The following is a 14,028-nucleotide window of genomic DNA, read 5'->3' as shown; positions in this document are numbered from 1 at the left end:
AGGGAATGTAGGTGATTGTTAGATGTAGTTACCTTTCTCTTCAAGATTTTCATCTATGGAAGTTCAGATGCAAGAAGAAATGTTAGCTCTCTTAGAGCAACTGTACAGATGTAAACTCACCGTGTCCAAGAACCGCAAGATCGTAACCGCGCTTCCACTTGGATTTACGATACATAACCAAAAGCCAGGCTTGCAGAGGGAAAATGACCTGTTGATGATGGTGGCTGTCAACAATGGGTGCAGATCAGTTAGCTGCTAGTGTAGACAGGACAAGATTTTTCAACACTGCGAGAGAAAGTGAGAGTGAGACCATATGGTTAAGCCCCATCCAAATTAGCACCAAACAGCTAGCATCACCAATTGAGAAGTCAGCTGGAGGAGGCAGAGCCAGGAAATCTACCTGTTGCTCCAGCCACTGTAAAGAAGAATGGGTATGCAGAGACTTATCGATGTTGTCCGAACAAATAGACATTTTGAGAAAAGGAATTCTTCTGTTAATAGCATTTCTTTGAACTTGGCATATGTTATTCCCAAACGATATTCCTAGTGCACAGCAGCTCAAACATTCAGTTATCTGAATTCACTGAAAAATTTTGGACACCAGTCTGTTCAAGCATGCTCAAGACTTACCAAAAAAAGCACAAAGTTCTGGAGTGATGCTGGGTAATTCCAAGTTATACATTGACAAGAGATCGGTAGTAATGCCAGTGGACACTGTATGCTGTTTGTATGCTGTTCAAGACTTTAAAATGAAACGATTAAAGTGCTGGCTTTAACTTCAAACTGCTTTGAGCAGGGGGAGCAGAAGGGGCTGGACTAGATGATCTCCAGAGATCCCTTCCAAAACAGCTTCTACTCTTTGGGAACCTGGTCACTAGTACAGAGATACAAGCCTTGTGTGCAAAGACAGGAGCACTGCATCACAGAACTATTATTTACCACCTATTCTCCTCACCTATTCTGTAGGAATGCCCGCACCAGGTTACAGCTGACCTACAGCAGGATTTCAACCTGTGGTTAATCAATTTCAAGACAGCATAAAGTACACTGCCTTGCATTTAGGCAACAGTTTTGCACAGCCACGTTATAGTGTTCACTGAAGCCCAGACCTATTCCTCAATTGGATTCACTACATTCCATGTACGTGTCTGTAAACAGACAGGAATAGAGAACTCGATGTAGCTGACTGTACATTCGTTTCCAAAAAAGAACAAAATTAATGCTTGAGGTTTTTTTTTTTTAAATGAATGCACTAATTAACAATGAGACAACAGGAAGCAGTTTGTTCTACAGCAGCACTTAAAAGCTGTGTTTAATCTTGAAAAAGCAAGGAAACATAGCCACTCCTGTTCTTCACCTTGAAGTTGATTCTTGTTTTCTTTACATGCACCCTTTTATTGAAATTGTTTTGCTCCTTCATGTAACAAAAGCTAGCTTAGTACAACAAGAAACTTATCAACACACAGAATACTCAGTTTATATAAAGAACATTTGAAAATCAGTTTGAAAATAAGTACAGCAAAAAACTAAAAACTTTCAATTTGGTCTTGGATGCAAAAGCAGATTTGCAACAGTTTTTTTATTCTGTCTTCAGTCATTTTTTGCACTTTGACTGTTTAGTCATTTCTTGTACTTTCTTTCTATAGGACGATTTTTCTGTTCGTCTTTGCTACACTCAGAGATCTGGGAGCAGGCACTGAACTACAAGCTATGCCTGAGCACCAAACAACTGAAATTAGGCAAAGAAGTTAGGCCTAACAAAAACCACTGGGTGCCAGGAGGACTAATGAGTAATTCCCACATATGTCAAGTATTAATGAGGAACACAGAACTGCTTGGGATTTCAAATCCCTCTGCAACAAGAGACCCCTCCCTCTCTTCTCAGTTTCAGGCATCTTTGAAGAACTAAGCAAACTTTGCTCTAGCAGCACCAACAGAGGGTGCATTGCAAACCAGAAACCAGAACAAATCGGCATTTAATAATAAGAGGCACAGGAAAACTATAAGAGGGGGAGGGGGAAAACACCAGGCTTTGTTGAGTGCCACCCTCTTCCACATCAGCATAATAGTAGGGAATCCTGCTTTGCTCTGAGGGCGATGAGCCACCTGGCCAGAAGCCATGCTTATGCGCAGCTACTTGGCCCCGAGGGTTGAAAATAAAAGATGAACAGCCAAAATATGAAGCCAACAGACACAGCTGTCAGGCAGGGATCAGCAGACCTGATGACTGTGGTACTATGAGCAAACCATGCCATGCTGGTTGGCTGTTTCGCACCGTGCCCCGTTCTTTCCCCCAGTTATTTCCTTCCTCTCCTTGTCTACTACCACAACTTTTACTTGCACTGTTTCTCTCCCTTATCTCTTCTCTTTTGTCTCTTCAGAGTCTAACATCCTACAGGCTTGGATTTGTACAGCATAGAAGCACTGCAAGATAGAAACCCACGGTCTTTGGTACTGTGTGGACTAAGATTAGCTGACAGTAACAGTCCTTTCTCACCTCCGATTTTTACCAAATTCAAGTTTCTTGGAGAATAGCTGAAGGACTTTGCTTACATTATTCTTACTCACAGTGTGCCCATCACTGCTAAAGTCAGGAGCTCAAAAATATTTCAGTGTGCTGATTTAGCTCCCATAAATGGAGAGTTTGGCCACTGCAGAGATGCCTGATCCACAGTTCTCACTCACATCAGTAGTCCCTAGACAGGCAAATACTGTAAGATCCTTCCCCAGATTCCCAGAGGAAAAAGAAATGAAACTGATAGGCTGGATGGAACAGATCTAAGAAATATCAATAATGGTAGCTGGAAAATCTAAAATTAAAGTCACTCTGGTTTTGATGCTTTCAGTACACACAGTACATTAAATTTGGCACAAGCCCAGTGGAACATGAAGTACTTGTGGACAATGTCTGCCAAGAGCTAGAAATATAGCAGTCTTTAAAGGACAAACAGAAAGCTTCAGACCATTTCTACTTTATGCATCTGAAAAAGAATTAAATCAAGGTGATCTTTCTGAGGGAACATTTGTATTAAATCTAATTGGCACGCTTTGTGAAATTGAACATATGCCGACTGGCAGAGTAACTGCATTTATCATTTTGTAATTTGTTCCACTTGTGAAAAAGGTTACAAACAGATGTTGTGACTCCTCATACTAGAAATCACTGTGCTTTCCTCCTAAGCACCGTGGCTCAGGCAAGTCCTGTACCTGTTCCTTGGTCACACACCTCAACACATGACACAGTCAAAGCAGAAGAAAGAAATGAGAACTGTGAACTCTGGGAACTCACGCTGTGCTATCAGTTTTTTCACCCAGCTTCACGTGTGTTCGTACTTCATTAGTTTACATACCTCAGAGCTGAACAAGATTTGATTAGGAACCAAATGCTAATTTTCATTTCTGTAGCAGCCTCCAAACATCAGCAAATCAAGCATCAACACACCTGTGAGTTTCTTAACTTTTCTCAAAATGAAGGCAAGGATACGAGCTTACTATCCATCTGGAGCTTTCTAGACACCATCCTCATGAACAGATCCCTCCCCCCCAACTTTACAGTACCTAATACAGAAAAAAACACTGAGCTCCTAGTTGGATAGCACAGCAGAACACAACTCTTCTTGATATTTTCTCTTATTACATTAGGGGCTGCTTACGCATCCCTCTGTCGCACCTCCCTGGGATCTGGAAGGGAATGTATCCCTCCCATGCTTTCAGAGGGGCCCCAGCCCCATCCCTGGCTGGGGAGCAGGACAAAAAACACACCACCCTATGCCTGACATCTGTTCAGAGCAAGGCAGGGAGAAAAACCTTGGCCATCTCTACACATAAGCCAAGTACAACCTGGATCGTTAAAGTTGCTATTTATTAACAGCTGATGTTCTGAAGTACGTAACAAAAGGGCCAGGTAAATCTGATTGTTACTGTTGTTCATAATACCAGTAAGACAGCAGCAGGCCTACAGCACTTGTTATTGTGAACTCTAAGAGACTGAAAAACACCAGATGTTCACTACACGTGCCTAATTGCCACAATAAGCAAGCTCTTCACTTCTCCCTTTGACTGGCCCCTCAGAACTTTAAGGTAAAAGTTCACCTTCCCCTTATCTTTTTGGATCACGCTCGTATCTCTGCTCCTGTTTAGACACTGCCAACTTCAATATGCTCCTTTTTGAGGTTACATTACATTAAAGATTGCAGGAAAAACGCTCCTAATGCTTTTCCTGTACAGGTAGGAGTTTTCATTGCCTGCTACACATAGTTCATCAAAAAAAATGGCATAGTAAATAGTTATGGAAATGAGGAGGAAAAAAAAAAATCAAGAAGCACACACACAGCTTGGCAGAGGAATTGAAAAGCAGTTGCTATCCCTAAGCCCCCACATTCCAGCACCACATCATGGCCTTCCTCAGCCAACAGCAACGAGCACAACAAGGACCTACCCTACATTCACATCTGCTACTCAGACAGCCCCTGGGCAAAGCTAACAAAACTAGCTGGTGACCAGAAAGATATGCACTCATGCACAAATAAAGCTACCTATGTGATCATCTGCTTGCAAGATCAAGTTGAGCTCTTCAGCTTCCACAGGTGATCACCTCAACAAAATACTGTGTTGTTTCTTTTTCCAAAAGGAAGGAAAAAACTCTAACTGCTGCCCTTAGCACTGTACACTCCAGCCCTCTGCAATAACCTTGAGCAGTGCTCAGAAACCTTCGCCGGGAGTCAGCAGCTCCTGTGGCACCAATTGAGTTTCTTTACAGTAGAGAGCTCTACTGTACAGCTATTTCTCACACAGCACCAAATGAATGCTCTAAGAATTGATGTGGGCTATCATCAGCATAGTAATTACCTTATTAACAGAAGATCAAAGAACAAAGATTGTAGAGTGATGGATCCACCTACCACGGGGATCAAGAGGGGGTGACTTTGCTGGGAAAGTTATCTATGCACAAAGGAGAAATCAGCTGTCTACAGACAGTAACGTGCACTGCAGTACAACTTGTATTAGCTTGGTCTGCCATGCCCAGGGATGCGGTGCACAGTTACATGGTTGTTTAACTTGAAGAGATGTGGGCAAAGCAGATGGGGCCAGAAGAGCAGGTCCTTATCTAACGTGGCAGCACTAACAGCACAAATCTGCCTAAGCATCATCACAAAATTAAGAAAAAAGACCAAATGGAACACCTAAGGGCCTACTTTGGGGTCTTCTGATTCTCAGCACCTCCTATTCTAGAAAAGTGAGGAAAAAGGTTGTTCAGATCCTTTCCCTCTTAAGAAAGTCTTTCCTGATTGCCCATATGACTTTCAGGGAATTCAAACTGGATCTCTCCCACCTCTATAAAGAAGGCACATTAAACAAATATCACCCAACACACTGGTAGGTGTTATGAGTCAAGCTGTAAAGCATGCCATCTCTATCTTGTTTCCTCCAACCAATCAGCTTTCAATCATCACTACTGGTGCAGTGCAGAAGCCATTAATGGACAACCAATGCACTCCCACCATAGGTGAGCATCATACAGCTTGCTGTGGATCTCAGAATACAGTATCCCAAATATGAAACTGAATTACCATACAGGTTTGATTATGGAAATGGCTCAATGGACAATCAATGGCTCCAGTTTCCCATAGGTGAGGAACTCTTTCTGTTTTCTCAGAAGATTTTGACATCATTAAGTGACATCTTACTTTTTCATCTCTAAACTCAAAACAGAGCACTTACCCAGCAGAAAGGAGCCAGCCCAAAGGCCAACTACATAACCTACCTGACATTAACTAAGGCCCGAGGCCCCTGTACTCTTACTTAAGAAATGAAGTTTACAGCCATCTTCTGCTAGTCTTGAAATACAGCAATGAACAGAATGCAGTGAGGTGCAGTATTTATCAAACACCTAGTTGGGTTTATTTTCTTATATGTTAAACATGCCTCTGAGTACTTAAAGTGGCTTGGGGGAAAAGCAAACAAAGAAAGAAATACATTACTGGGAAATGGTAGAACTGACATTTTTAGAATTAGCAGCTTATCCCAAGAGGTGCATTACAAAAGGAAAATGAGCAACAAGTTCTTTAAAAGGAAGTGAATTACTTGATAGTAAGACTCCACATGTGATGTATTTTGGATTCTTTTTCCCTAACCCTATAGCAAATAGTTTGGGCTATATGATATGAGAGAAGAACCATTACTCACCTCCCAGCCAAATCTTGTGTTAAACCACGATTAAGGCAATATTTATTCTTGTAAAAGCATTGAATTACAACTGCTTCAGATAAGCAGAAAGAACATCAGGATGGCATCAAAAGAAAAAAAAAAATCAGAAAAAACTCAGTACACATTTTAACATTTAAGAGAAAAGGAGCCTTGAGACTTCTTAAACAGGAGCTCTTCAGAGACAGCTTTTATTATTATCGTACATGATAAATTTTCTTAGGACAAACAAAACATAGTTGAAGTACTCCAGTCTGTATGTTTTTAAAACCAAGTCCTATCTATTCAATACTGCTCAGTGACTGAAAACAGAAGGAAATGATAGTAGATGTAACCCAGAGATGCCTGTCGGACTCCCCTGACCTAAAGAACAACTAAAACATCAATGCTGTTAACCAGGTTATGGGGCTACCCTCCTAGAGGAGGAACTGGCAGAAGGCAGGAGAAACTCTCAGCAGTTGCTACTTCCCAGTCGCTCCCTGCTCCATTCAGACAAACAATTGGGCAGGAGCACTGACAAACAGACCCGTCTGGGTGAGATACTTGAATCAGATCCAAGTTTGTTCTTACTTTGCCTCCAGAAAACTTCTTACAAGCCTTGAACTCCACTGATTTTAATACAAATCTTACAATACCCCTTACAGAATATTACAGAAGTTTTGTTCTCTAATGGCCCACCTTGCCTGTGAAGAAAATTGCTACCCCAGCTCAAGAAAGAGCACTTTTAACTGTTTGTAATGAAGTCCAAGTGGTCATATTTGAGATACACATAGCTAAGTATATGCAAGCAGGTAAATCAAGAGGCAACAGATGCAAGAATCCATTGATAGAGACTTAAAAACAGCTTTGGCTAGGCAGGGTTTTTCCTTTTTTCCTTCTGAAGCCCTACCTCTGCTATACTATCACTCAGCAAATCTTACTCAACAAACTTGCACCAATTCCATACCTTGCAAACATCTACAAAACATTTTTCATGTATCCAATTTACTTGCAACCTCAACACGCAAGAATGCATTCTCTGGTAGCTATTCCAATTATCCTGCTTAAGAAAAACAACCCACAGATCTCTTCTGGTCTGAGTCTAACTTCAGTATTTTATTACCTTGCTTGCTGTTCATTTCTGTACTACTCTATAGATTAGCCCACAACAGAGCCTCAGCCACTACAGCAAACACTAATCAAACAAACATAGAAACACAGCATTTAGCAACAAAAGCTTTTCTGCCAAAACAATCACGGTTATCTGCCCAAGTATTTTACTTGCAGGCAAGCTTTTGTCAGCCTGTTAGCTTACATCTTGAGACTTTGATTAACTTTTGTCAATTAGAAGGCATGTTTTCCCCCTCTGACACATACCCAAGCCCACTCTAACCTAATGTGTAGCCAGATCAGCACCTCTCAGCCCCAAATATCTCTACTACTAAAAGACTCCCCAAAAGAATCCTTTGGGCCCTTCTGAAAACACATTTATGCAATTAAACTGCTGCAAACAGTGTTGGCATAGAAAAACATCTGGCTGACATAGCCGTATAGCTGACATCAAGGAAGATCAAGAACATTTTGAGCTGCATGACAAAGTCTTCTGTAACATATTCTGCTGGTGAGGAAGGAAAGTACTGCAATCTGAGCAGTAAATTGAGTAAATTGAGCAAATCCTTTCTCCAACGGGAATGCAGCAATGGGGCCAGGGGCTCCTCCTCTGCCAAGTGCCATACACCTTAGAACAGTAACAGAGAACACTCCCAAAATGGCAGCCTGAAATGCACTGCAGGGGTTGATCCACTCTGCTCTTGAGTACAAGAGCTCTGAGCCTAAACTTTAGGCATTTATGTAAGTACATACTATGTATGACAGGCAAGTAACTATGACTGAGTTCAGTACCATGGATTAAGAAACAAGGTCAACAGATTCACTTTTATTACCTATTCATGAATCAAACCACGTTCCTACATGGCAAGGACCCGAGGATACCATTAATCTTTAACCAAATGCTTCCAACCAGTCTGAATCAAACAAATCTGCTGACTAGCTCACACTTGAGCTCACATCCTTTAGAAACACCTCACAGCCTTTACTAAAACTAGATGACCACCTACCTTCAGCATGGGGTACTGGTGAAGGGAGGCCAACAAAATCAACAGAACCATCCTGCAGAGACATCTGAAGGTGGCTTCAACAGCTTGCCATGGCAGACACACTTAACTTTTTGTATTCCCTCATGACTACAAGGTTACTGCAAAAAGGTCATTTCAATATCTAAGCACATTTGCTGCTCCAAGTGGTGTGACAAGGGTCAGCAGAACACAGCCAGGACAGAAGGCTGACACAGGCAGCCATTAAGCCATGCACTTACCTGGGCCAAGCACTGAAGCACCGCCTCCACATACGAGTAATACCTGCCTTCAAAATGGTGTGAATACAGGACACTTGGATCAGAACACATTCATAGTGCAAGATGGTAATTTTCCTGCAGATCATGTTGTTGGCAGCAACAGGGCAAAGCTTGCTTTTTTGTAATTTAAGAATAACTTGCAGCATACCAAAGATTTTGATTTTTTTCTTAAACTCACAGGTTTTTGAGTACTTGTTATATTCAAACAACTCGAACAAGAAATATTATAGATACTTGCAACAATTGTAACATCCACTGGCAAACAGCATGGCTATAAAGAACACTCCACAAGGTTACCTTATTGCTCCAGACTGCCCCCAGCAGAACCTCAGCAGCCAGGGTGAAGGAGCCCAAACGGAAATCCACCCAACAAACTGCCTCAGGCCTCCAGGAAAACAAAGGACCACTTCAGCTTTGCCCAGCTAGCAATTTGAGGGCACCCAGCACTGCACAGAAGCAAAATGAAACTGCCGTTTTGCCTTCCTCAGCAGCAGGCCTTCCATCCAGACAACCTAACTGCACCTGATTAGGGACACACTGTTCATTTCAGTAGGACCTGGAGACCACTGTAGGATGGTAAGGTTTACCGGCGACTCCTGTAACCAGTAGATTGAAAGGAAACAGAAACTAGATCAGATGGAGACATGCTTATTTTTTCTTTCCACTGAAAGTATCTCAGCAGTATTCAGCAGAGCTTGACCTACTTCCTACACCATCTCTTTGCTGTCACTTCCTTTGACAGTTTGTCAGCACACTTGTGAATCTGAAGATTAAGGAATGAATGTCTGGAAGCAAAAGAGCTGAGGACTTCTTCCTTTTAATGCCACCTACAGTCAAAACTTCTATGGCCTAATCAGCAAGACATGCAGTGACCAGCCTAGCAACAAGTACTTTCAATTATTAACATCCTTCAAGAGTTCCAAACCAACTGCCCAACTTAGCTTACAAGTATCCCCTTAAAGATGACTTTGTTTTTCATGAAATACCCTTTTTCTTCTTCCTTTAGATCACAGTGTGGATCAGGATCTACAAACAGTTTCAGGTTCTCTGTTCTCCTGTATTCCATAGATCCTGTCTAGGAAGATACTATGTACAAAAATATACTTGTAATTGGTTCCTTACAAATTAATGAGAATTTAAATATCACCAGCTACAAGCAGATGATGCTCTACTTGGTATCTACAACCATGCAGTCACTAGCCATAAATCCCAAAGTGAAATAATGCTGTTTTCTCTACTTAGTTTCTTAATATAAACCAATAACAAAACACACAATGGTTATAACACACATTTTACACTACCACAAATATTTATACTTTTTTTTTTTTAATTGAAATACTAGCAGTTGAAATTTCAATTTCAGACAGAAAAAAAACAGTATGACGACTTGCCATATCAAGAAATGCATTTCACTGTTTAGTAAGAACAGAGACACTCATTAAGTACAAGACTGCACTCAGCATAACAGAGGTGCTCCTACAAGTCCAGTTCATGAGAAACAGAAGACATTTAAGCTTAAGGCAAGCTGCATCTGCCTAAACATAACAAAGATGTACTCCAAAAGCTTCCTGCCTGGCCATTCACAACAAATAGGTAAGAGCTTAAGAAGCAGTTAGGATACTTTGTGCCTCCTAAGGGAAAAGGGCATGAAAAGGGCCTAACTTTCCAGCTAGCTGGCTCAGTTTCCTACCACCCAGGCTTTTCCTGCAGGCAGGAGGTAGGGGAGAGCAGGAGGGGACGTCCGGTGCAGACTTGTGAACTTTGCCACCATGCCACTCGCTTTGAAAGCGCTGGCCTAAAGACACAAAGCCGCACAGACCGCACCGCTTATGCAAATGGCAACCCAGCCGGGAAAGCCCTCGTCTCCACTAACACGGCTTCCCTTCTCAGCATAAAAAGCGATGAAAGATGCATCATCAACAGGTCACCCGGCTGCTCCTTTGTGCAATACGAAAAGCTGCCCAACAGAAACCGGAAACAGCCCTCTGCCCCCAGCAGATTCCAAATGGAACAAATAAAGCCATCGCTCCCTGGATGTGGAACCAAGGCTCGGGCTGCCCGATGGCCTCCAATCACTCACCGAGGAGCACGTTCTGAAGGCTTGGCAGCCCCAACGAAAACAAACGAGCGGCCTTTAGAAGGCACGGCTCAACTACGAAGCGGCGTTTTGCAGAGCTCAGGCAACAGCAGCTTTTGGGGAGAGGGAACGAAAACGCGACGAACAAACAAGCCTCGGGTACAAAACACAACAGCTGCCTTTCCAACGCCCTCCGCAGCTCCCGGAGGCGGCACACGAGCTGTTAGCTCCGTCCGAAACTGCATTCGGTGAAAGTTGCGCCGCTCACAAAGAGCTGACGGGGGAGGAGGGCAGGCGTGGAGGCTCTCGGAGCGAGCTTTCGCCCCGGCAGCTCAACGAGAGCCCGCAGCGGGGTGGGTGCAGCGCCGGGCCGGGGGGGGGGGGCAGCCCACCCAGCGCCCTTTGTGCCGTGCGCCTCGCCGAGCCGCCAGCTCCCTTCGCTCTCCACGGGGAAAAGGGATTACCCCGATTCGATAAAGCATCCGGAGTCCAAAGAGAGCGTGATTTTGTAAAATTATTTGTAATATCTCCCCCCCCCCACACACACACACACGCGCACACCGAGGATGGCTGGCTGCCGCTCCGTCACAAAGGCACGGCGATCCGCTCGGAGACGGCGAGCGGGGAGGAAACAAAACCGCACGGGAAGCCAAGCGACCGGCACAAAGGCACGGGGGGGTGGGGGAGGGGGCTGGGAAGAGGGAAAAAAAAAAAAGAATTAAAGAGGAAAAGACAAAACAACAGCACAAACAAAACAAAACAGCCGAGGAGGTTGCAGCCGGCCGGCCGGAGCACAACGCGGTGTGGGGGCAGGCTGGGGGCAGGCCCCGAGCGGCTCCCTACGGCCGCACGGCCGCGCGGAGGCGGGCTGCGTCGCAGCGGGCGCGGGACTTACCGCAGGAAGGCGGCAGCAGGCGGGAGAGGAGCCCGCGGCTCCCTGAGGCGGCGGGGGGGACCGCAACGACGCGCCGAGCAGCGACGGGTTGACTGATGGACGGACGGACGGACTGCCTTCCGCAGGCGGAGAGCAGCGCACAGCCGGGCAACGCCGCCTTCACCACGCACCTCCCAGCCACCGCTCACCCAGACCTCTGGGTCGGCTGCCGCCGCGCGCCCGCGCACCCAACCGTCTGTAGGCGGGGACAGAGGGGGGCGGGGTCAGGGGGCGGGGTGACGGCCCTGGAGCGCGGGGCATGCCGGGAGTTGTAGTGCCGTCGTTCGGGAGCGTAAAGGGGGGTTGTGTGTAGGTGTAACATACAAGTATACATAACCCTAGGCTCACAGAACAGTTAAGGTTGGAAAGGGCCTCTGAGGTCATCAAGTCCAACCACAAACCCATCTCCACCACGCCCCCCAGTGCCACATCCCCACTGTTCTTGAACACCTGCAGGGATGGTGACTCCGCCACCTCCCTGGGCAGCCTGTGCATCACCGCTCTGTTGGAGAAGTGTTTCCAAACATCTAAACTCAGCCTCCCCTGGTGCAGCTTGAGGCCACTACGCTGCTGTTACCTGGGAGAAAAGGCCAGCACCTATCTCCCTACAACCTCTTTTCAGGGAGTTAGAAAGAGCTGTAAGGTCTCCCCTGAGCCTCCCCTTCTCCAGACTGAACAGTCGCAGTTCCCTCAGCCACCCCCCACAACACTCGTGCTCCAGACCCTAAACACAAACCCAATGTCTGAGAGTGCTGCCCCAACGCTCCCTGAGCTCTGGCACTGGGGCTGTGCCCACTGGGCAGCCTGTGCCATGCCCACCACCCTCTGGGGCAGAGCCTTTCCCCAACCCCCCAAACCTTTCCCTGACCCAGCCCCACACCAACCCCTCAAGCCCTGTCACCGTCCCCAGAATGCAGAGCTCAGCGCTGCCCCTCCACTCCCTGTGAGGAGCTCAAGGCTGCCATTAGAGCCAGAACAGTGACAGCTCATCCACAACACACCGGGAAAGGAGGAGGTCCTGGATTCCCTCTGTGTGCTTTGCAGCCCCTTGTCCTCCTGTGAGAGAAACTGGCGGGGCGGTGATGAGAACAGGATCAAAGAGAACCCTGTCATGGAGAAGGCCAGCTGACAGCTCTGAGGGCTGCTTGGCTGATCCTGAGCGGAGGTGCGAGGTGACTCAGGCCCGAATGACAGTCACTGGGCACAGTGAGCACAACACATGGTGAGCGCTGTGCTGCCGTGATCCGTCCTCCAGTTGTGAGTCAGCCCACAGGCGGGTGGAAATGTTTTCAACCGTGAGTCAAAGCTGAGCTCTTTGCTGGAAGGGTTGAGCAAATCAATACACTGATGGGTCAGGTGTGTAGGGTGTGAGGTGTCCAGTGATGAGCAGTATGGGACCCCTTCAGAGGGAATCTTCACAGCCCCTTTGATGCACAGGGAAACCAAGGCAGGCTAAAATTAAGCCTCTGTGCCACAAACCCCATCTGCAAGCAGCAGACCACGGCACTGCAAAGACTGGTCCCTGCTCCTCACTGCTGTTGGACCTCAGATGCATCAGTTTGTGCCATGTGCAACCACAGGTTAGCTGAAGAAACAAAGCAGCTTTTGAGGCCCGTGATCCCATGAAAACACACAAAACCACACGTCTGTATGTTTTTGTTTACATTCAATTTAAGCAGCCAGAGCACTTTTTTTTTTTCCCTGCCTTCCCCCCCCCCCCCCCCCCCCATATGTTACAGAAAAAAATATCATGCTTTCTGCCTGGTAGCTCTGTGCCAGAAGACCCATAGCAGCTTTCATTTAAGCCACGTGAACTGTGTGGTAACATGTTAATACTCCTTTCTTGGCTCTCCCTCTTGAAAAATGTAATCAACGTAGTGTCTCAGGCTGACAGCCACAGTAAGAAGATAAAAAGAAGGAGACCACCACGGGTTCTGTCTAAATAAAGTTTCTTTAGTGGTTGCTGCAGGGGGATTTTCACCTGGGCCCTCCCCAGCCACTTGTGTTGACCTTTTCCCTGAGGTCTGTTTCTGGATGCTACCAATGGTTTTTGTTTTGCTTTTGCTTTTTGGAATCCAGTTCATAGCCTTGTTCCCAAACTATTGCAGCCGACATCAAATCCTGCTGCTTCCACCTAAAAGATGAAAGCACCTCCTACTGTTGAGTGTTCTTGTGTGTTTTTCATCCCTGAATTTGATTTGTTGCATCCTTGTTCTCTCATCCTGCAAAACTCCTCCTGCAGTCCCTTGGATTTTGTGTGTTCCCCTGAAGTAAGTACCCACGATACTGGTGAGGAAAAAGCCTTGCTCTGAATATTACCAAATGGAGAACACTCTGTCCTAGGCTGATGCCTGCAGACTTGAGCTACGGCAGCTTACTGCAGCCCGTAATGAATCAGAGAGCTGTGAAAGCACAGATTTG

General features: G+C 45.6%; 1 protein-coding gene across 2 annotated transcripts in view; it reads right to left on the bottom strand.

The window, feature by feature from the left end:
• The window catches only part of PELI1 (pellino E3 ubiquitin protein ligase 1), a 44,131-nt gene extending 32,310 nt beyond the window's left edge, over positions 1-11,821 (bottom strand). The window contains exons 1-2 of one of the 2 annotated variants that reach the window (XM_031599294.2): positions 11,569-11,821; positions 121-285 (exon numbers count right to left, since the gene is read on the bottom strand). In XM_031599294.2, the coding sequence (XP_031455154.1) occupies positions 121-175 (55 nt within the window). In that variant the 5' untranslated portion in view covers positions 176-285; positions 11,569-11,821. The remainder of the gene's footprint in view (positions 1-120; positions 286-11,568) is intronic. The other variant, XM_031599303.2, reaches the window with a different exon arrangement.
• Positions 11,822-14,028: the final 2,207 nt, after the last annotated feature.

The sequence above is a fragment of the Phasianus colchicus genome, chromosome 2 (genome assembly GCF_987193195.1).
Source record: "Phasianus colchicus chromosome 2, bPhaCol1.hap1.1, whole genome shotgun sequence".
Lineage (NCBI taxonomy): Eukaryota > Metazoa > Chordata > Aves > Galliformes > Phasianidae > Phasianus > Phasianus colchicus.
This window is presented reverse-complemented; position numbering and strand designations above follow the sequence as displayed.